Source organism: Acomys russatus, chromosome 1 (genome assembly GCF_903995435.1).
Source record: "Acomys russatus chromosome 1, mAcoRus1.1, whole genome shotgun sequence".
Taxonomy (NCBI): Eukaryota; Metazoa; Chordata; class Mammalia; order Rodentia; family Muridae; genus Acomys; species Acomys russatus.
In genome coordinates, this window is record NC_067137.1 from 64421650 (window position 1) to 64446590 (window position 24941).

Consider the following 24941-nt stretch of genomic DNA (forward strand, 5'->3'; position numbering starts at 1 on the left):
TGTCATATGATAACTTCTGGGAAGTTATCCAGTGAAGACCTTTCCAGCTGTAATTTCCCCTATAACCTCTCCTACTTGTTACTTCCCTCCTCTAAAGGTTGTCTTTATTTTATCCTCTGAACCTTTAATGCTGCTGCCTCCTCCTCCTCCTTCACCTCCTTCTCCTCCTTCTCCTCCTCCTCCTCCTCCTCCTCCTCCTCAGTTTTCTCTGCCTCTTGTAGTTGAGACATGTACATATACCTGCTTGTGCATCTGCGCCACCCCCCCACACACAGTGAGTTTTCTTTTTTATATAATTGTTTTAATAAACTTCTTGGGGGCTTATGGCAGGTTCCTCTTAAGTGGTGGGGGTGGGTGAGGGCTTCAAAGCAATAGCAGTGATTATGACCAAGATGTGCTAGGCTGCAAGGCTTCCTGTTTCTGCACTTCAGCACTAACTGAAGTGGCTTAGCATTAACTTTTATTCTTAAAACTGAGTAATGTTGCTAATGTTTCTCCTGGGCTTTCCTTAGGGGGAACAACAGTAATAACAATAGCGCAATGAACTGCACTGATAATCAAGCTTCCTGGGACTAGAATAACAAACCCAATTAGGTTCCAACCCAATGAATGTATTCGCTGGTAAACATGGGGAAGTATTCCCCCTCCCCCTCCAAAAGAAACAAGAGTAGGAACAATGACAGAAGGGTTTGAAAGAGAAAGATTTTGGAACCGGGCATTTGAACTAGCCTCTTAGGTGCTGATAAATGTGCATCTTAGAAAACACTGCCTTGTAAAGGGTGCCCTTAAATGTCTACAGAGCTGCCACAGCCCTCCCCTTTTCTGACATGTTTCATAGACACTAACCATTCCTGGCCATGGGAAGCAATTAACTTTGCTTCTATCTGAAAATTGAAAGTATTACTATATTGGATGTTTTACCAAGTAAAATTCCCACAGAGAAAAGTTCAAAGATAAACAAGGCCATCACAGTCTTTTCATTTCTGTGTACTGACTCTGCCTAACATGCATTTTCACAACTGATTCAGGCCTGTCTGATCTCTCTTCTGGGAGAAATTCAAATGAATAAATATTTTCCAACCTCTTCCATCTAAACCATAATGTCAATACTAACAGTGAGTAAAGGGTAAATAATACATGGTTCTTGTCCATTTGTTGCAGGGTCTATGATCTGATTCTTAAACCACATTTATCCTCATCTGAGAAAAACATCAGAGGTTCTTCTAAAAAGGCAGCCCTAAGGCATCAGACATTTTACCCTACAAGGATTGGGCCATAGCCAAGAACATGCTTATCCCAGCATAGCTCTAGGAAGATTATAAGTAGGGGGTGAGGAGATGGCTTGGTTGATGAGTATCTGAATTTGAATCCAGAACCCACACTTTTTAAAAAGCCAAGAATGGTGCTATGTGCTTGTAGTTCCAGCATCGGGTTCTGCCCAGACAGACCTCTCCCTAAAGCTCACTAGCCACTCAGCCTGGCCTTCTGGGCAAGTTCCAGGTCAACGAGAGAACCTCTCTCAAGATCAACAATAAGTAGATAGGGACAAATCCAACAAACAAAAAGGACAACAGTGTGTGGTGCTTAAGAAATGACATTTAAATTTTTTGTGACCTCCAAAGTTACACACACATGTATCTTCACATACATGTGCATCTCTGCACATACACAAATACGTATGAACATACATATACAAGATACAAGATTATAGATAAGAAAATCCTTTTGTCTTGATACATAAGATTTATTTTATTTTTATGCATGTGTGTGTTAGGGAGTAGGTACCTAAGAAAACCAGGATAAGGTGCTCGATCCCCTCCAGCTGGAGTTATAGACTGTTGTGACCATCCTGTTATGGGTTCTGGGAGTTAACTCAGTTCCTCTGAAAGAACAGTATGTACTCTTTTCAGTCAGTCTATTCTCTCTCTCTGTGTGTGTGTGTGTGTGTGCGTGCGCTAGCGCGTGCGCGCTCCCATGGTTTTCTTGAGCCTAGCTCTGTAGACCAGGCTGGCCTCAAATTTATGGAGATGTCCCTGCCCATGCTTCCCTCTGAGTGCTAGAATTAAAGGTATACATCACCACCGTCCAGCTAATTTTTTTTTAGCTAGGTATGGTGGTGCCTTTAATCCTAGCACTGTGGAGGCAAAAGCAGGCAGATTTCAGGCATAGCCTGGTCTACATAGTGAACTCCAGGTCAGCCAGGGCATAGTGAAATTTTGTTAAAAAATACTGTATGTCCATATTCTTTGAGAACTTAGTACATGTTCATAATGCATGTATGCAGTGTATTTTGGGCATATCTCACCCATTTCAACTTCTCCCAGACCTCACTTTACTTCCCCCTTTCAACCTCATATTTTCTTCATTTTCTTTATGGCCCACCGAGTCCAATTAGAGCTATAAATATGTACCTGAACATGGGGTCTTCTACTGAAATATGGACAATCAAAGAGAGACCGCACCACTGAAGAAAGTTGACCCCACCCCATCAGTCAACAAATTCCAGCTGTTCTCAATTAGTCTCTGGGCGCCTTCACCAGCTAAGCTGAAATGTTGATAGACTTAGTCCCATAGAAGTTTTGTGTAGGCAGCCACAACTGCTGTGAGTTCATGAGTGGACGGCCTTGTCTGGCTCAGGAGACACTCTTTCACAGACATCCTCTCTGTGCTGTGGTTACAACCTTTCTGCTTCCTCTTCAGTGATGTTCCCTGACACTTGGGGGAAAAGTTGATAGAGAAGTCCTGTTTGAGGCTGAGCATCCCATGTTACTTCATCTTTGCACTTTAACTTGAAGTGAGTCTCTGTGTTGGTTGGCTTCTATCCACTGTAATAAAAAGCATCGCCAATGGAGGTGAAAACTACTAATCTTTATCTATGGTTAGGTAAATGCTTTGAAGACAATATGATAATATGTCCATTTAGCAAAATAACTGTATTTGATTCTCCTTTAGGAAATATGATCTTCCTAGCCATGAATCGCTGACCAACTTTACAGTACCAGATATGAATCCATTCCTTTGGAGTAATCTTTAAGTTGATTAGGAACCTGTTGGTTACCTTTGTAACATTCATGCCACTATTGTACCAGTGGGCATTAAATATGAAAACTTAAAAAGTCACAATGTGTATACATACCAATATGATGGTATTTCCATTTTTTGTTTTGGGGAGATGTGACCCTGAAAAAGGTTTGTCATGTGTCAAGTCTATCACCACATGATAAATTCTGGATAAATGTGGCTTCTCTGTGTAGGAGCTATTACTCCTTGGGGATGTCTAGTGCACTAGCCCTGAGAAGATGAAGTTGTATTGGTTTTGTGGCTATTGTTGTTGTCATGTTTTTATTGTGTATCATTTGAGACAGTGTCTCACTGTGTAACTCAGATGACTAGCCTCCTGCCTCAGCCTTCCTAGTTTTGGGATTATAGGTTTGTAGCACTACACAAAGCTTGAGGAAAAAAACTGGTGGTGAAAATAATCACTGGTTCTAGGAATTTTGAAAGTCAGTATGTTTTGCGCCAACACCTTTTTTATTTCTAAAGAGGAAGCAAGATATTCCCTTTTGGGGAAACTTTATCAACAAAGTTAACCAAGGAGGACATATTTTTTCCTTATGAAATTAATTTGGCTTTTTTTGGCATTATTTTTGAGGTGTACAACATCTTGGCAACTGCTTTGGTATGAAACTATGTGATTTTAGAAAAGCACGTTTCAGAATGTTTAATTCAGCGATACAAAAGCACTAATGAAATATGCATGTATGAATTTTATATCATATTAGTTCCCTCTTTTTTAAAATCTGAATAAAAGCCAAACATCTGGATTATGTTTGAAAAGCCTGAATTTCCAATTTTCAGAGAGATCCAATCTATTTTGACATTGCACACTTAGCCTTAACATTTACAGTGTGCTATTAACATTACTTGCAATTGTAGAAAAAAAAATCCCATATTTAAACAAACTTGGTGCCTCCTAATGCTAAAAATATATCTATATTTCAACTGACTGCTGCTGCATGGCCATACACATCCATAGTTTAGGCTTCATCAGCATTTCCATTATAAATACTTTTACTGAGCAGCTCTGTAATTCTGCTCTAAAGATATGGGGTAAGCTTTGACATATAAATCCTCCTGTTGTTGTACATTAAAACAGCACACAGCAGGTCATCTATCACTTAGCTTGAGAAACCATTCATTGGCTTAGAGCTTTCTAAAAGCCCCAACTACTGAAAAGACTTCATCATTACTCAAAGAAGACATGATAGACATCATCCTTTGGGGGCTCTTTTCTTCACCAATAACTAATAATCAATAGCCAGTGTCTATTTATGTAGATAGCTGAGGATATGTTGACACTCAGGTGAAGTGAGTATTTATGGTGAGACTTTAGGGAAGTAGCTAAGGATATGATGTGTCTACTTTACTGTCATGGCATATGAAGTAGAATTTGATTGGTAGATCAAGTTTTAGGGGAGAGGATGTCTACCTGAGAGGTTGGTGCAGACCTTGTGGAAATGTGTTTGAAGTTTTATAGCAGTTAAGTCTCAAGTGAGGGTTAATATTTCACACTTAAGATGTTACTGTATTTGTCACAGTAATGGGTGGACTTGCCCTTTTACTTCATGAAGAAGGCAGCTGACGTCTATAAATTTCCTTTTGAACTCTTGTTCTGTTTGGCTTAAGAAAATGCAATAATGTTTGTTCTCGATTACAGAAAAAAAATGTGTTTAGAGGTATTGAGATAGAAAACAAAAGAAACCCTACTGTAAAATAGAAGCTTCTGGAAAAGAGAGACTGGGTTTGTTATACTACTTTCTGCTCCTCACATCTCCCCACCCTACATTCTAACAGACCTTACACACTTGCACACCTGTTCCTGCTACATGCTGGCATGAGATTCCATCACAATGAAAGGTTGATTAGAGCAGCGTGGCCTAATGTGGCAGTGATTCACATCCTCACTGAAGTGGGCCTGAAGGCAGAGAAGCCATGAGCGTGTGGAGACCTGCAGCACACCACAGCACACCCATAGTGTCATAGCCTAAGACAGGTGGCCATTGTGCCGTGAAGCTGGCTACAAGGATTGCACATGCATTAGATATCTATTGGAGAAAGCTGATGGAAGGAAACTGTTGAGAGCACAATTTTGAAGAGAGAGAGAGAGAGAGAGAGAGAGAGAGAGAGAGAGAGAGAGAGAGAGAACACAAATGTGGTCAACATAAAGTGCCTTGCTGAAATAAAGGCTAGCTATATAAATTCTATAGTAAAAAAATCCCTCTAATACATACTTATTAAGTTTGTTCATGAACAAACAGCCTTCCTACAATTGGGTGAATTGAAGATGGCTGTAGAAGTTTTGATTTATTTGTTCTGCCTTTTGTGTCTCTGTGCTTCACCCACCTTAGACGACACAAGTTACTTTTTATGTGGTTGTGTGTTTTCTCCATTGTACTCCCAGGTTTGCTTCCATTATAATCTGATATTTTAACCCAATTCCACCAAGTGACAGTTTCTTAGTTGCTAGTTTTCTTCTTCACAGGATAGTGTGGTTATTATGGCAGATCTCATGAATACTGGTGCAAATGAACTCGCGTTTCTAAAACAGAGTAAGTTTAGGCCAGCATTCATTCAACCCCACAGAATTTCTCAGCCAGCTAGACTTAAACTTCTTGCCTGGACATCACGTGATTTGGAATGTGTTCTCTGCCTTCTATGCCTTATAGATTTAGGCTTCAGGCTTGGACTTCCAGTATAACCTTCATAGAGCAAGTGCAACAAGTTATGTTTTCTGTGTGAAGGTCCCCAACACTTGTTCTGCAAAAAGTCCTTCTTTTCTGCCCTGAGCTCTCAGTCCCCTCTTTCAGGGGCTTCTCGCTCTGCAAGGGTCAAATCTTCTTAAGTCCCTTTAGAAGTTTCCTTTGGGTATTCGATACAGTGCCCTGATTGTCTTTGTTTCAGTCCAACCCCAAATGGTTATTTGTTTGTTTGTTTTTCAACAGTTACCTTTTAGTGTTTGCTGACTTAAGTTGAACCTAAAGGCAGATGAAAGCCCGGCTACTTCCATTCTTTATGAACTTACAGTTTCTATTTTTTGGTGAGGCTAGGGTGGGACGAAGGGTCTGCAATGTTTGACATTTGTCATTTCTTCTTAGATTTAATTCATTGTGCCAGCATCTTTATTTGTTTTAGAGTCTAATATGTTTCTCTGAAAGAGACAGCATAAAGTGGTCCCCAGTGGACTCAGATCCAAGACACAGACATTGTTTGGTTTGTATATTAAAAGTTTCAATGTGACATAAAAATTATGAGATTTTTAAAAACATAAACATATGTATTCCTGGTCTCACTTAAAGCAACATACTTAATGGTACTGAAGCCACATGGAAGTCACATTTCCATGCAAGGATAGTTGGCATAGATTTAGGATAGGGCAGATACTTGCACATGTACCACAGACCACACTATCCTCTCCCATCTTCCATCACTGGAGTCAGATTCTAGTAATAATTGCACTTGTGGGTTGTTTTTCTTTTGGTAGGGAAAATGGCTCTCTTTCACCACCATACTAGCAGCCATTTAATGTGACTCTAGTCTTCAACATTACCTTCCAGGCAATAGGGTACGCGAACCAGCTATTGTTAGCTTTTGAGAGCCGGATAGAAATTCATGGATTTGGCTAACAATAAGTCATTGGCACTCAGACTCTACCCTGCTGGGGAGTATTGATAATAGAGAAATGGCCAAACACTATAAACCAGTACTTTAATTTCTCCTTGAGAACCAGTTAATTAACATGCAATACCTCTAAGTATTTGACTTTATGGCCTTTGAGCTAACTTAATTGTTTACTGTTTTATCGGGTAGTGAGATCAGTGATATCTGGTCAATATGTTCTTACTCACATTTTCCTTGTTTATATTGTTAAAATACTGAAGAAGACTGGACAGCACAAGATGATGCTGGGCACCTGTTGTGATCTTTACAGACCATATGCCACAGGTCCTCCCAAAGCTTGCTTCCCACATGTTGTAAGTGCTCACTTCACACTGAGGAAAACCTAACAGAAGTACACCTATCTAAACCACGGACTCACCTCCTTGCTCTAAGGATTTAAGTCATTCGATTCTGGATGGTTGTTGCTAGAAACTTAATCATGTTTAAAATCTGGCTGACAGCCATAGAGAAGAACTGGCTAGTATTGCTACAAAATTGCATTGAGAAAATGAAAGGACTGAAAGTCTACACAAGTTGACAACTAGGAGTTCCGTGTGGATGCAGGGAGTTAGCCAGCTCCTGTAGGGGACGGTGAGCCACAGCCTTTCTGTGCATTTCAACCAGACAAAATTATAACAGAGTCAAATCAGGGCTAAATACACCAGCTGAAACTGGAGTTTGGCTTCTCAAATTTAGTTCAAAAGCATGAGATGGAAAACATGTTGGATATTTCTTCCTTAAATTCCTCGATTTTTTTTATTGGCACTAGAGAAAAAAATAACACATTAAAACCTGCTGACTGCATTACTGTCCTAAACCAATAGATCCATAGGGCTTGTTTAGCTAAAAGCCACAACAGACTTTGTAATGCAATGATGTAATCTTGGCTTTGTGTCATTTATATTCAACCTAAAAAAAAATTTTTTTTTTCCTGAACAGACAGGCTGACAACAATATTGTTCAGTGCGAGTTTTTATTTGGATTCTTTCCAAATGGTTCACATGCCTTCACAGTAACACATCATTCGCCTTACATTCCGCCCTTTGCCTGAGTTCTAAAGTTTTCCCCCTTTTCCTAGTGTTCTATTTTTCTTTTAATGTCTCAGCGATGTTTGTAAAACTAACCAGCTCCTCCACAAAATTAGGATGTATCTTGCAGAGAGCATTCATTTTACTTTTTGCATATTTTTCCGGAGGTCATGTCAAGGTTAGTTTGAATTCCATCCTACATTAAGACTTCTTTCACAGCTATTTAGCTCGGCAGCCTACTCCCCGCTGGGGTCTGCCCCTTGGGCACGTCAAAGCTTCAGACCTGACAAATCACACGCAGATGAAGCTGTACAGTTTTTTAAACAGTTTGATCAGTAACTTTTTTTTTCTTTTTCACCATCCCTCATGGTAAGATTCCTTTTCCCTTTGAATTACCATGCCAGGAATTGAAGGTTGCTATTTGAGACAGTTTGCTTTACACGAGAGTTGTCAACTGGCAGTGTCATTTATTATAGTAAAATGTATTAATAGCCTTCTGGTCACCAAGACTGCAAGACGTACAGACAAGCTGGTGACTACCAAGACTGTTATTGTGTTACTAAAACCTATTTGTAGTGGCAAGGTTCTCATTGGAATATCACAGATTTCCTTGAGATCAGAAAATAAAAAATGTATCAGTTTATAACCTGTTATGAATTGAGCCTAAAAATGTCTCTCAAATAATTCTTAATGTGTTCTTATCAATATTTTAGCAAATACTGTAACTAATGGTACACCCCCTCCTCCACTTTCCTGTTTAATTGATGGACTTAAAGTGCATGCCTGGTAATGAGTGTATCAGTAAACAGTGTCTCGTAGATTACAAATTTTGAAAATCAGCATACTGTCCGTATTTATATGTGTTGAAAAATACTGACTGCCACCAAATTGCTAAATCAGCTGAAGAAATGCTGTGATTATTGCTTCAGATAGCTCGGTGATGCCAAGTGACTAGGTTAGGTAGCCTCCTGTTCTCATGGCAGAACATAGCTGTTGTTTAAAATAAACTAAGTTGTCTAAACATTCCATTGCATTTTCCACATAGGACAGACAAACACCACCTAAAGGTTTTTAGCTAGAGTCTAAGCTGAACTCTTCCAGGGAACAGGGGAAAATAATATTTAAATGCTTCTCAGCAGGAAGGTACCCAATGAAGGTCCTATAAAAGGTTGCCTGGTTGAAACTAATTAAAGACAGGTCTAAATAAGAAAAGAAAAGAAAAGAAAAGAAAAGAAAAAAAAAAAAAAAGGATCAAAGAAATCACATTAGGTGCCACCACGCTATCTGGGGGCATTTTATTTAATTTTTGTGATTCTGGTGTGACAACGTGCTAAATTCTGAAAATGTCCACTTCTGCTGTAACGCCGTTATTTTTGCAACAGCTACACGCCAACAGGCAAAACATCTTGCAAAAATCATTTCAGCACTGGCGCATTAACACATTATGGTGAAAAGAGGGGCTTGTGCTTTTCACGCAGTGCGTTTCAGCCTTCAATTAATGTGAAAGCACTACAATGCCTATGCAACTTCTCTTGCCTAGTGGTGCACCATTTATCATTGCAGTTTTACATTGACCTTGACACCCACTTCATTAGAATAAAGATTGTCTACCATTTAGGTTACATTGTTCCTCTGCACAGAGACCCCATGCAAATTTCTGTTCAGATAGAAGAGCTGTGAGGCTGTCAGAGGTCATCTGCATTAAATGATTGCAGCTATTTTCCAACCGCTTCTTTCATTCTACTCAATTCAGGCTGGGAGGATCAATCAAGTCCTCGGCCTGAAACAGTAGGACTGCTGGGAATATAACTGTTTTTGGTAGTAGCGGATATGCCCTAAACAGTGTTAAATATTTAATATAAACTCATTAAAGGCCATGCAAAGGCTTGGGAAAGATACGTCATTTATAAGAACTATCAAAGGGCACAGGAAACCCTTTTGAAAAATAAATAGAATAGTAATTATCAATTTTATAATTTCAGAAGATGTCATCACAGTATTTCTTAGGCTTAGTGTATCTTTCCTATAGTTGTTTGGTTGTTGTTGTTGTTGTTTCTTTTTTTCTCACCCTTTACTTGGGTTAGAGAGAGGGGAAACGGGAAACTTCTTCTTCTTGTACAGTGTTTTACATGCGATTGACAGGAAAAGTTTTGTTACTGGTGCCTCCATTTTTACTCTGTAACAATAACTTCTGCCCTGGATATATTTGTCTTAAGACACATAGATATTTCTTATGTAAAAGGAAAAAAAATTATTGGAGAAATAAGTTGCCTGGTCTCCTACTTAAGTTTCCTGAGTGATATAATTGGAATTAAATTATTAATGGGAGATACTTTTTAAAAAGATTGTTTTATGATCTTCTATTAGGGAATTTGCAATTCATTTTAATATTTGTAGTTTGATTTATATTAAAGATAATGCAATCTATGTTCAATTAACAATACATGGCCAATGTAATGTGATTTCCAGATCATGCAAATGGAATAAGCTGTAAGAGGGGGAAGCTCAATTCTTAACCTCAGATGTAATTTGCTGTGCGAGTTCTGGCAATTTTAAATGACATTGCACTTTTTAATTTTTCCAAGGGCTCAGCAGCAAATTTATCCCAATCAAGAAAGCCTATTATTAATTTACAAGGACAATTGTAGGAGTCTTTATAATTTCTTTGAGCAATTATTCGTCATAAATTCTAATGGTAAAATACAAATAGTTTGCAAGAAATAACCACTATTACTTGTCTTGCGCTTGCGCCCTCCTCTTGCATCTTGAACAACCCTCTCCAAGTGTTGGTGAGACTGAGTGCTTGTGAAGCGCCGCAGCCTTTGTGAGATGCTGGACATTGGCCCGCTAAGAGAGGGCAGCACAAGAGCCGCTGCAGAGGCAGCACTGGCCTCCTCTACCAGTACAGCTGAGCCGTGGACCTGGACTTTCTATAAAGAGATTCTTTGTTCCCGACTGAATAGCATTAGGCATGGACTAACTGAGGGGCCACCATGAAGCCTCAGATGAGGAGGGCAGACACTAAGCTAGAGAATACAGTGTGAGAGTCACAGACCTATTCTTGCATTTGTGTGCAAAATACATATTTTCACATATTGTTTTGTGGTTGTTTGGGTTGGGGTGTGATCCTTGCATATACTTTCCTACTGACATCCTAAGGTACAATTTGTCTTCACAGTGTGTTTTCTTCTCCTGCCTGTTGCGGTACAGGGGAGATAAACATGACAAATATACAGGTGTTTGAGATATTAATTTGTATGAGCAAAGATTCAAATGTATCATTATTATAATTAGGTATTTTTCCTTGCCTTACCGCTTCTAAATATAAGATTATCTGATGCCCAGTTAAAAATAACATATTGCATGATATAATACTCAAACCCTGATGACTCAGAATTGGCCAGCCATGTTCTTTAATCAGGAAAATTGTTTGCTTTAATTCATGTGTCTCTCGTAGCCAAAGCTTCACTCTCGGTTTAGCAATGTCTGGTCTCTTTTCAGCATGACCACCAGAAGCACCATACAAAAGTCTTACAATGAATGTCTTAATCTCTCTGTGTGCTTTTAAAGCATTATTTTGAATTCCATCATGCTGCCTTTTTTTCTCCCCTCTTCTGATGTTTTATTACAACAGCAGAATTCCCAGGGAGCTTTGGGGGCAAGGTTCACATAATATAGCCCCCAAGTTTTCCTAGGTGGGAGCCATCCCCCAGTCCTGGCTATCCTTTAGCGATCTTTCTATTTCAAAAAGATTCACTGCGTAGAATATTTTATAGCATTAGCCCTATATGGTTTATTTTTATTTTTATTTTATTTTAATTTTTTTATTTACTAGACAGTGAGTATCTACAAAGCTTTCATGATGCTTGCTTTCTCTGACCTCACTGTGACAAGGCATCTTGTTCTTTAACATTGAGGGAGGCAGAAAAATGCTTGAGTTTCTCAATGTGTGCCTTCTATACCAGTTTTAAAATGGCTTATTCTTCTGGTTTCCATGGTGACAATTAACACTGTTTCAAGGCATTGTTCCACTCTCCATTTGGGCAGAATTTTCGGTGTGATTTTCAACAAAAAGAGAGAGAGAGAGAGAGAGAGAGAGAGAGAGAGAGGTAGAGGTAGAAAGGGTTTAAGAGAGAAGTAAATTTTGGCATAAGTGTCAAAAAGTTATCTCAATCAAGTCTGTATTTGTTACTAAATACATTTATTTTCACAAATCCCTGTTTGTTTGTTTGTTTGTTTTTACTGGATTTTATAGTTCAGTTTTAGTATTTGTGTTTTAAAATGTAAACTGTAACTAAAAATTGCAATTTTAATTCTTAGTTAAAACAACAAACTACTATTAAGTCTGTATTTTCTTTAACTTTTCTTTAGACCCAAAGAAATACGATTTTAGGACACTAGTAGCCCGTGTCTTTAATTTAGATCATTCCCAAATCTATTAAGAGGACTCATTAGACCAAATTGAATTGGCCAAGCAAATACACTTAATAATGTAAATATGCTCTTTGAATAGAGTATATTTTATTTTTGACTAGACAGGGTGGCCCACAGCAGGTACCGTGGGAAGTTAATGCTGGATGCTTGTTTACCTTAGCACTCGAGGAAAGCCAGCTGACTTTAACTTTGCTAATCTCATTCTTGACTATTGAAAACTAGTCTGTATCATAACCTCCCGAGTCCATGGAACATAATGTGAGCAGCTTCTGCTCATTTACTACTGTGGGTGACACGAAGATGAAGATTAAATTATCTTCTCACCACAGGATCTAGTAGCCCACTTGACAGGGGGACCAAGCGTAGATAGATTTGGTGGTTGACTCTCCCCATCTAATGCTTCTGAAAAGATGCTAGAGAGAGAAGAGCACAAATATAGGAGAGTCAACAAAAATGAAACCCTTCCAGCATCGTTACGTACAGAGACTTAGGCCCTAAATCCTATTAGAGTCAACCTTCACAGCGTCTCAAAACAAACACAAACAAACAAACAAACAAACAAACAGCCTAGATACTATCACCTTAAATTACATGACATTCTAGTACTCCCCATTCACATATCAATATATCTAACAATTAAACTAAGTTCTCAGCCAGGCGTGGTGGAGCATGCCTGTAATCCCAGCACTCGGGAGGCAGAGGCAGGCGGATCGCTGTGAGTTTGAGGCCAGCCTGGTCTACAAAGTGAGTCCAGGACAGCCAAGGCTACACAGAGAGACCTTGTCTCGAAAAACCAAAAATAAATAAATAAATAAATAAATAAACAAACAAACAAACTAAGTTCTCATCGCTTTTACACTTTGAAGGCATTGCCTATCTATCCATCACACCTTTCATTAGGATGCTTATACAGGAAGCATACACAGTGACAAAGACAGCATACAGAATACCAATAACTTTTAGTCTAAAAACCGTCTTGGTAAAAAAAAAAAAAAAGTCTTGGTAGCTGTTGCCATAACTACTTATACCGCATTTCATAGGAAAAAATTTCACTATATCTGAAATCAGATCAACTGCTTTTGTGTTTTCCTCATTGCAAGGCTGTCATTTCCATGAGGCGATCTGAACTCCTTCTTTACTGTCATGTGATGGGGGAGATATTGAGAAAAGTTGTGTTTACCACAAGAAAAGCCAATAACCAATAGAAGCCTTTCCCAGAAGGCACAACTGGACGACTCTCTGTTGATTAATACACATGACATAAGGAAAGGATTTGAATAATAGTCCTCTGCCTGGCTGAAATACCACTCCCCCCAACATCACGTCAGTCTTACCTAATTAGTTATGTAAATCTTACATGGGAATCTGATTATATAAAGCCGAGCGCCGCTCCTCCAGTCATCACCCTGACAAATGACACACCATCTAGGTTTCTAGAATGCTTGTTGAGTGTTGAGTTGGGAAAACGTAAGTGGACAGTATGTTTTCTGTCCTGGAGAAACATGGTCATGGTCAAATTGTCTGCAGTTAGAAATATAATCAGAATTTCCCAAGTTTCACAGTCCAAATTCTGAAAACACTCTAAAGCAACCCTTGATTTTCATCTGTATGCATATTCATGTAATTTTGGATACTCCGACACCCTGATCAACATTCATTAATAATATGAAATGCTTTAAATCACCTCATTTAAAACATTTTGTTCTGTGATCCACAAATGCCTAACATTTGGAGAAGTTTACATAATACAAATGATGTGCATGTTTAGTGTAAATTGAAGATTAAAATATGAAGCTAGAAGCATGCAAACACACACGCACAAATACTGAAGACCCATTAACTGAAACAAAGGTCTCACACCGTCGTGCCTTTCAAGCTCGAGTTTAGAGGTTCATGTAAGGTGTTTGTGAGGGGTAAAATCATCTGCGTGTTTGGGGATATTATGAACCTGGTGATTAGCAATACTTTGCCCACACAAAAGATTTCCTTGTTAGATCTGATGTCAGTGTTCACCTTGGAGCAGCCGTGCTCACATAGGGCAAAGGAGCAATGCTAGCCCAGAGCTCATAACTCAACTTCATTGTTTCAAAGAAAGCAGTTTCAGAAATATACATGTTTGGTATTTTACCCATAACCTAAAGTTTACACTCAAACATTTTTTGATGCACACTTCCCCACATACACATAGTAGTCATATGATTTTGGGACCGTGAACTTTTCTAAATACAGGTATTTGAAGACTAAGACCATAAAGCTGTCCTACTAAGCAGCTATTATGTCATCTCCAGGAAGCATCTTTTAAGAGACTCACTTTGGTGGTTTGGTAGAGTATAGTGCATATTGGTAGGGTCAGGAGGGTTCAGTAATCGGCTGGGAAGCTCAGGGCAGTATATGGTAATTCATAAGCAATCATAAGTCTGTAACCATCCCAAGGAACGCGTGTGCTTTCTTCCTCTTTATATGTACCTTTTCTCTTTAGCTCTGATCTTAAGTAAAAGAAAAATAAAAAAGGTATTAATTAAGACTTAATTAATAGGGAACTATTAATTCCATATAATCCTTATGGATAATGTTTCTTTTTCAAAGATAATTTTATCAGTGTTTTTGCTGATAAAGTGCAAATATATTAGAAACTATGTACCATTTTCTTAACTTTTATAACTCAAAGTCAAATGTCTGGGTTATTTGTGGCACAATCATTTTCCTCTATCGATAGCCTTCGTTTGAAAATTGCTTTTCCTTAAAGAAGCACCTCCCAGGAAAAAAAAAGACAAAATACTTTGAACTCCTCCAAGATAGATCTGCAGAGAGGTCAGATTGGGGGCGGGATGTGACTTTACAGCCAAACGGTGACAACATTAATGGAAATAGTAATAAAATAAGAATATAAACTTAGTTTGAACAGACAAAAATCACGGAAGCCAACTCAATACAATGCAAAGGATCTATGTGGGCACATGTGGTAGCTGAAGTGTTTTCAGTAGGATTACTAGGTCACTCAAGGTATATAGGCTTTATAAAAACAACAACCTTTCATTTCTGTAGACAGTATAAATTCTGCTTAAAGGTTTTTCTAAGAACATCTCTGTCCCCTAATGGCTCGCCCTTCTCTTGTCATTTCAGCGGTACAGTGTGGAAATGTCCATCAGGCACCTGAAAAAGACAGAGCTGCTTAGCAAGGTTGAAGCTTTGAAGAAAGGTGGCGTTTCACTACCAAACGATCTCCTGGAAAAAGTGGATTCAATTAATGAAAAATGGGAACTGCTTGGGGTATTTGCATTTTTATTACTGTTTGTAGGTTCTATGTACATTTTTTGTGTGGTGAAGTCCTCTATCTGTCTGATTTCTAATTTGAGGCACAAATATCTCTCTCTTTCAATTCACTCCTTACATTTCAAAGAAACTACTCATGTTATTACGGGGAAAACATTGCTTTTCCTCTTCTGTTTTTTTTTTAATCCTGAGCTGTCTCCTCTCAGAGGTTAATAATTTTGGTTCTTTAATACATAAAAAAGTAAGTAAAATATGGCATGTATTATGGGTCTGCACCAAGTCAACTCTAATACAGTATATCTGATATACACTGACTGTCATGCTTGGATGAATGTTAATAGATTTTGTTCTGAAGGCACATGTTAGAGACACCCACTGTTTAACTATTCAATGTATCCTTAAGATGGAAGTGAAGCTGCCACTGCAGATTTCAGGTCACACCAAAGCCACCAAATCCAATATGCAAGTCTGACCAAAATCTCAATTGCAGAAGTACATTGTCCTCTGTTTTGTGCCTCAACTTCCAGGGCACTTTCAACAAAAGAAAAAGAAACAAAAAGTTCTGTGTAGTCCATTTCTCCCAATGATGGGCTAAGTCCCAAACCCCACACCCCCAAAATGCAAGAATTCGGCAAAACGGCAATATAGACATTCAGTTACCAGAGGTCCAGGATGGCATCATGCAGGAGGCAGCACTGTCCTGTTGTTGGAAGACAGCAGAGAGAGAAGTTAGCCTGTAGTTGATTATTAGCATCTCTCCTAAATTGCCTTTACTTCAAATCAAGGGTAAGCTAAATTTGCCAATTACCTAAATGATTAATTATAATAGCTACTATGGGTGGTGGCAGTTACACAGCATAATTTTTCAAGGCCTCTATTTTTCTGCCTCTTTAAATTTTTTTTAAAGAAGTAATACTCTAGAAATATTTTGAATTAGGGCTCTCCATGTACAGTGATGAGTTGGAGATATGCCAGTGTTCAGTTTATGCCATGCTTAATCTAAGTGATTAAAAACCTGCACATTTAAGCCCTTGTTTCTCATCTAAATTCTCTACACTCTATAGTTGTTCAGAGTAACTTAGAATGTTAAAAAGTCTTACTCTTACTTATGGCCTTGTCTTTTAGCAATAATTAGCGTAGCTTGCTTTACAATATGGACGTATTAATTCCTATAGCATTCCTTGATCTCAGGAGAAATGATTACTGTATAATATTTTCAAAGGTCGTTTACCAAAAAGAGAAAAATAGCAACTTCGTTGGCTTCATAGATAAAGTGATAGCCTGTTGACCCTGCGTTTAAATGTATCTTTCCTCATTTGATAAGTAATAGTACTCCTTTAGAAAACTGTTTAAAGTGCATCGTGAATATCAATTCCTCACCAAAAATTTTAAATTATTACATTGAAGACACAATATTTAAATAGTCTGTATGAGTCACATGCCATTCAAACCCTTGCCATTTTGACAACATATCACTCAAATACCATACAGTTTTACAGTAATTTTGGGAGAGTAGGATGGAAAGAGGAGTTTAATAAAGCTGGAGCCACACTGACACCAGTAGGCATACTGCTTTAATTGGCATGATTACATTTTAATTGGCATGAAAAAAAATTAAAGACAAGGACTTTAACTTCCAACAATAGTAAAATAGAGGGATATGGTTTTTAATATTTCTTTCATCTAAGGTGAACAGTGTGGAATGGAAATACATTAGAATGAAATGTCAGTGGTGCGTACAGTTTAATCTGTGAAATTTTGTCCCCTGTGCTGCATATTACTCTGTCTCAATTGCATATTAAACAACCCTATCAAGGCAGGCATTGGCATCTGCTGTGCTGACACAAATTGGGAATTAAATGAAATTGATGTCCTCTGTCGTATATTTATGAAGACGGACCATTCTCTGAAGTATTCTGTTTATAAAGAATTTATGATTGCAAACTGTTCCAGAACAAAAAAGTGGCAATAAATTCCTTTTTGTGACCCTAGCCTCCAAGGGCATTGATTTCACCTCCTGCTGCTACTTTTGTTACAGCATAAAAAACAATAGCTAAATCTGGATTCCACTGAGGGTCTTCAAATTATCAATATTTGCACCATGAAAATGCAAGGGTGTTGCCAAGACAGGCTATTTTTCTGTCATGATCTCCTAAAGATACTATTTACAGAACACCGTGGAGCAGATGAATGTTTGTTGACTTAATTTTATTTGTGTTTTAAAGCGTATTTTTCTAGGTTTAATTTATCATTATAGATTAAATCCTATTGATTCTGTAAAGAGAGTGCTTCTACCAAAAAGAGAGAAAAGAAAACCAGCTCTCAAATAGCATAGGCTCTCTAGGCCATAGAGCTCGGGCTACATAGGCTCATCTGAGAGCAAATTGAGGATTATTTTAACATCTGTATTAAATAATCTGCATCCAGAAGGAAAAGCAGGAAGAGCCACTGGGCTGAAGAATTCCAAATTAGGTGAAGTAGACAGCTGAACCACAGAGTACCTCTGTCATATCATTTGGGGAATTGTACTTCAGCGAACAGAGCAACAACAACAACAACAACAACAACAACAACAACAACAACGAGAATTTAATTCTCTGTATGTGATTAAATTCAGGCCTCTATCTCTTGAACACACTATATAAACAACTTTTTACTATAAAATTTTTGCCAAGAGAATTCAAATGAATGTTTGCCCATGATCATGGCGAACTAGGAGCCAACCTCTTTTCTGTTAAAACAAAGTCTAAGGATGAAGTTTTGTGTGTGCACCCACGGGCAGTGGGAATAATCAAACCCTAAATAATCAAACCCTAAATAATCAAACCCTAAATTGTCAAACCCTAAAGACACAATCAAGCTCATCAGAGCTGAATGTCAGTGCTAAGGTACATACCCTTCCATGTATCCCCTGTGATGGGTTTCTGGCATGTCAGCTAATCTATTTTTGTTTTGTTTTTGTTTCTCTTCTTCTTCTTTTTAATCCAATGCATTAGAAAACGCTAAGAGAGAAGATACAGGACACAATGGCAGGGCACAGTGGGTCAGGCCCACGTGACCTGCTCTCCCCTGAAAGCGGAAGCCTGGTAAGGCAGCTGGAAGTCAGGATCAAAGAGCTGAAAAGGTGGCTAAGAGATACGGAGCTTTTCATCTTCAATTCCTGCCTGAGACAAGAGAAGGAGGGAACGAGCCCCGAGAAACAACTCCAATACTTTAAGGTAATAAAAAAACAATCAGAGCTGATAAAAAGCTTTCTTTATGGGAGAGATGAAATATTTATCAAGTACATAAAGCATAGTGCTCATGCATCCGTGTACAGCTGGACCCTTAAATGCTTCCTTGAATTTACAGACACTAGCCACACTCCTTATGCTAACCTCTGTGTGTGTCAGAGAGGAACATCAAGCATATCAAATCTCAAATCCACGTTGTATATAGAGGAGGTCTATGCTGGCTGTGTGTTTGTGCAATGTCTGTCAAGAGAGGGCTTTGCTAAATTAAAAGCAGATCAGCAAACACGCAAGATTATCAAGGACTCAGAAGGATCTAAGTGTTCCATAAATAGCTTAACAAAGTGTGCTTCCATAAACTGATGTGGCAAAAGCACAGAACTTAATTGATATCCATAATGCTAACAAAAGAAAACATAATTTTACATCTGAACAAGTCAGCTAGTCACAGAGAAAAGAGATAAAAGAGACCCTACATTATAGGTGTATTCCACTGTTAACTGCTGTCAAACTTTGGCAACAGGATCCATATTGGTTTTTGTGCTTATGCCTCTGGAGAAGCAATCTCCCATGGACATATGTAGTTCTTTATATGGTACCAATTGGACTAAGGTTTAAAGGGTCTTTTAAAACAGCTACTGTGTGTGTGCATGTACCATCGTGCGCCATTAACATGCACGTGGTGGTCAGAGGATGACATCTGGGAGCTGGTCCCTTCTTTCTACCGTGTGTGTCCAGGGGTTGAACCTGGTCATCAGGTTTGTGGCAAGTGCCTTCACCCACTGAACTACCTTGCTGGCCCGTAGAAAGCAACTTAACATTAGAATGTTTTACCTCATTGTCCAGAAGAGCCCCTACTGTCTCAACATACCAGTAAAGCAGTGCTTATTTGGTCTTGGGCCGGTCAGCTTGAGGCTTAGGGGTTATGGAACGAATTAGTGAAAAAATACCTTATAGCATGGAAGACCATAAAAAAGAAGAAAGAACAACTGAAAAGGAAGGAACTTTCTGGAACAAGCAGATATTTCTCCCCAAAGCCTTCTAGGACAAGGTTGTAGTCACCTGGTGCCATCTAGCAATCTACTTGAAAATTTAGTCACCTTCTGTCTGCCATAGATTTTTGCTCATCTTGCTCACTGCTGTAACACAAGGCAGGGACCCTCCAAGGCAGTTGCTAGTAAATTACCCGTGCCACACCCATATGAATTGTTTGAGTTAAATAATTCGTCTTCTGCCATTGTGTTGTTGAGAAGTTTAGATAACCAACTTGGTATGGAAAAGGAGTCAGCGGGCATGTGCCTCTGTCAACTGAGCCCAACACACATCTTAGAGATCATCTGGACAGCTACAGGGGTAGATGCTGTAAAGTAAATTTCAACTGCCATTATATCTTTATTGCAGCATTAGTGAACTGACTAGTGTCCCCAGCTTTGACATTAGGTCACATTTAAGGCCCACTGATTGTTTAACAGGTGGTCATATTGTTTGTGTGATCCCATGACCCCTTGATCTCATTCTCTATAAAATGGCTTTCTAATAGTATTTATTTTACAGATAGGTATACAAACTATTATGTTTGCTTGATGTAATGAGTACATCTTAGCAATCTATTAACACTGTAAGCCCCAAAGTGGAGACCACAGCAAGTTTATTGTCACAAATATTTATCAGACTGTGTACTTACTCCCATATACATCAATATATAGGTATTTGAAATAGAGTGTTTTTAAGAAAGCTTGTGCTACCATTATAGATGGAAGTGGGAGTGCATCACTTTTGTTGTTGCTTTAGAAGCCTAGTAGCTTTGATCTCAAGCTTTCTGTCCTGTCAATATCATTTTCAGCTAGGCCTAAGTAACAGATTTTAAAGTATGGAAGAGAAATAGGAGGAGGAAGCAGTAGGGGGAAAATAAGAAGGAGAAAAGGAGAAGGAGGGAGAGAGGGAAGACAGGAAGGGAGAAAAGGAGGGGAGGGGAAACACTAGAAAGTGGACTTTGGTTTTCAGATGACTAATACCCAGCACTCTTATCTTTCTCTGAAGCTGAACTGCCCACTCCAGACCATAAGGTGTGGTCACTACATGTAGTAATGTAGTTCAGTGTTTGACTAGTACCCAAAATACGAGAGAACTGTTGTTTCAGTACAGCAAGGACCATCATATAATGGTTTCCATTTTATTTCTCTTCTTCAAGATGTATCTTTACAGTATTTTAAGTGTCATTTAAATCTATGAAGTTATCTGTGTTTATACCCCAGAGTGTCTCTCTCTCTTTCTCTCTCTCTCTTTGTTTCTCTTTCTCCTTCTTCCCCTCTCTCTTCCCTCTCTTTTCTCTTAGCTATTTTTAAATTCTATAATAACCACAGAGAATCTCCTATCCTCAAGAAAAGGTAAAACCTTAACCAATAATGCCTAACTCTGTGACTCCTATCCTCATTTCCCCTGAGCCCCCACCCCATCACCTCCAGCCGCTGTCCTCCACTAAAGCAATCAGGCTCCCAAGCCCAATATTCACTGTAGAATGATCCCTAGAGTTAAATTGAATTCCTTAATGTTAGTTGCTTTTCATTTTATTACAAAGATATTCATGCTGTAAGCTACCCTTTAAGACTTCCTTTTTCACTCACGATTATAATGCAAAGCTCATTCATGGCGTTGGCTGTGGTAATAATGCGCTTCCTTTGAAATCTCTACTTTTCTACTTTGAATATGTAAATATATCTCATTTAATCCTAATAACAGCCCTATGAATTAGCTATGAGGATCTTGATTTGGGGTATATGAATTAGAGGAACAGGGAAGTTAAGTTTTGTGTGTCTAAGGCCATCTTTAATGAGCAGTGTAGCGCTGTATTGAAACCCAGGACTGCCTGGCTCTAATGATCTTTGGAAGGAGTAGTATGTGAAATTGATATTAATGGATATTTCCTAAGTATCCTTCCTGATATGGAAAGGAGACTCAAAGAGAAGGACAGGACAGAAATACATTTCATTGTTTCTTTACTGTAGATGTATCAGTTACTCTCTTCAGTTTTTAGCCAAAAGCCATAGCTTTAGCTGTTGTAGATGGGACACGGATGTGTCAAGATTAGGTTTTCACTTTTGTACTCTATCCATAGTACTCGTGCTGTCTCCTAAGCTGAAACTCTTCAAACATTGGGAGATTATGGAGCCCTGACATGTTTCCTTATGACTTGAAAGCTGACTTTTTTCTCCTTCTGATGCTAGGACTGAACACAGTTGTGCATGATAGATGGCTAGCTGCCTCGCTACTAAGCCGTGTTTCCGGCCCTAAAATCAGCCATCAGGAGCTAGAGTAGACAAGCCAAGGATCTGGCAGAGCACTCCTTTTGTTGTTGTTTTCTTTTGAAGAAAAATTTACACACGTCCATTGGAAGAAATATATTTCATAGCCAAAATTTTAATATTTATAAGCTATTTGCAAGTTTTTCTCAGTACTTCTTGTGTAATTAGTCAAGTGCTCTGTGCCTTACCAGACTCGTTGGAAGAACAGAACCAAATGTTTGTAATTTAGTTTAAAAATGTAACAGAGTGTGTATGATGTCTCAAAAAAAAAAAAAAAGCGTAATTTTAATAAGCACCAACAGAATAAAAGCTTTTTGCTTGCCAGAAGTCTAAAGAAAACACAGCACAAAACAACTCAGGTCAGAGAGAGATGAAAACTCTCTCTCTCTCTGTGCGCAGAAGAAGGCCCTCCATGTGTGGAGGGAGTGTGCCCTGCCTCTCTGCTGGGGTCCCACACGTCTTCTATCATCACAGCTTTCCCTGCAGGCCCGAAACCGCAGAGCTTTACCGCTGGCCCAGTGCATGGCCCAGAGCACAGAGAAGAGGCACTGTATGTAGAAAATAAAGTCCTTCCCTTTGTAGACAGAACTGTGCCTCCTACTCAGATTGATATGAGATAAGGAAAGAGATCAAGGTTCTAATGTTTCATTAGGGGGAAAAAAAAGCGGGAGGGGAGCAATTCTAGAATTATTTTTCTGTATGGCAGTAATATGTGGTAGATGAGGGATTAGACACCAGAGAAATTCTGGACAATAAAGTCTTTAATCCCGGTAGAGGTGTGCCATGAGATGTAGACCCACAGCCCTGGGATAGAAATGTAAAATTATTGAGGACTGAGCACAGTTTTAAAAAAAGACATGGGAGCACATGTTAAGGACTTAATGAGGCCAACTGGCAAAGGGCCTTTACAGCCCTGAGAGTATAACTTCAATGCCGTTGGCTAGAAGGTACTGCCTTTAACCATGACCCTTCAGAGAGAAAGGAATATAATTACTTAATCATATGTTCCTTGTATTCCAAAACCAAATTCATTATTCTAAGGACTCTAAATTAGGAACAAATTGTCTATTTCCAGCTAAAGAAACCCACAGCATTGGCCTGGGCCCAGAAGCAGCCTGGGAAGGGGAAGGAGAGGAAACCTGCTACAGTGCTGTCCCTCAGAAGGGTGTGAAAGAAAGAGACCTCGGCATTTAGTGCTGCCGATTGACAAAGCAATTTTAAGTTTGACCAAGTGCCTCCATGACTGTTACTAATTGCCTTCTTATATGTGCACTTATTTATTTTTATGAATAAGTATGAATAAATGACTGTGGAAAATAAATGTGACTTGTGTGAACGCACACAGAAACAACAACAGAGGGAGCAGAAGCTTCCAGTAGTTACCCATGGTATAACTCACTGGGTTCTCAGAGGATTGTGAAACTTTGTTTTCTTCCCAAAACACTTTTTCATAAAAGGCTAAGTAATATTACATATCTGATGCTATGGTACAGAAGCAGCCACAGATCTTATATTAAATAATAAATATGGCTGTAGGTAATTCAATAACTTTAAAATCTATTTAGAAAAACAAGTAGTGGACTAGATTCAACCCAAAGGCCACATTTTTGGTTTTTTTGTTTTGTTTTGCTTTTTGTTTTTTGTTTTTTTTTTCGAGACAGGGTCTCTCTGTGTAGCCATGGCTGTCCTGGACTCAGTTTGTAGACCAGGCTGGCCTCGAACTCACAGTGATCCACCAGCCTCTGCCTCCCAAGTGCTGGGATTAAAGGAGTGCGCCACCACGCCCGGTTTAGGCCACATTTATTTAATTAAACATTTTTATTTTTTACATATACATTTATATTGTTACACATATATACAATAGACTACCTATAGCAAGAAGAATTATGCCATAATCAGGAATTATATAAATGTTACATTCTTAGTGTTTTGGCTATTTGTATTTGACAGACTTGAAGAAAACATCTTTCCTATCTTGGTGCATCTAAAATTCTGAATCAGTCTCCATCACATATTGCCATTGTCAACTTAAAACATCTACCTAGACCTAAAAACATCTAAACTCCTAAACAACCAAGCTTCATGGTAAAACTAAGCTACCTGGCCTTCAACTCCATCAGAGACTTGAGAAGGGATAAACTTGATTACCTGAGTATGCTGGGAGTGAACTCCTGGCAACACCCATCCTGCCTCAAAGAGGATGATGAGTGATGAGCATCAAAGAACCTCCTTCTGGTGATGCTTCAAATGTGGCAAACAAGCCACTTGGCAAAATGTCCTCATTTCTGCCACAGACAAAATTCTTCCTTAAAAAGGGCAAGCTTGGATGCAGGAAGAGTCGACGGGCAAACTCTGCCAAGACAGGGTAAGCGAGTCCTCAATAGTTCCTCCCTTACAAATATGTCTGTCAGATATATTGGGCCAGAAGGCTGAAGAAGATGCTCCAACATTATAGAGTTTTGGGTGACTGTTCAAGTAGCAAACTGTCTCTGTCATCTTCTCATAGCCTCGGGTGTAAGAACCTGAGTTCAAATCCCCAACATCCCATGAAAGGTAGGGTGTGTCTTTACATCTGCAATCCCAGAGGTAAGAGTGGGACCAGAGACAGGAGTTGTGATGGGGATTTCTGGCCACTGATCTTGTTGAAAAGGGCAAATTCCAGGTCCAGTGAGAGACCCTGCCTCAAGGGGATAAGGCAGACAGTGATAGAAAAGCACAGTGGATGTCTTCCTCTGGGCTCCACGCATGTACACATATGTACCTGCTACATACACACACATACAGAGAGAGAGAGAGAGACAGACAGAGAGACAGAGAGAGACAGAGATAGAGACAGAGACAGAGAGAAACACACACAGAGAGACAGAGACAAACAGAGAGACACAGAGAGGGAGGAGGGAGATGGAAAGGTGGGGGAGAGAAAGAGAGAGAGAAACCATATTGCCGTAGCATCACAT

At 39.0% G+C, this 24941-nt stretch overlaps 1 protein-coding gene across 1 annotated transcript in view; it reads left to right on the forward strand.

Moving 5' to 3' along the window:
- The window catches only part of Akap6 (A-kinase anchoring protein 6), a 443673-nt gene that overhangs the window by 349532 nt on the left and 69200 nt on the right, over nt 1-24941 (forward strand). Inside the window, 2 exon segments of the mRNA XM_051145949.1 lie at nt 15303-15449; nt 18449-18670. Coding sequence (XP_051001906.1) covers nt 15303-15449; nt 18449-18670 — 369 coding nt within the window.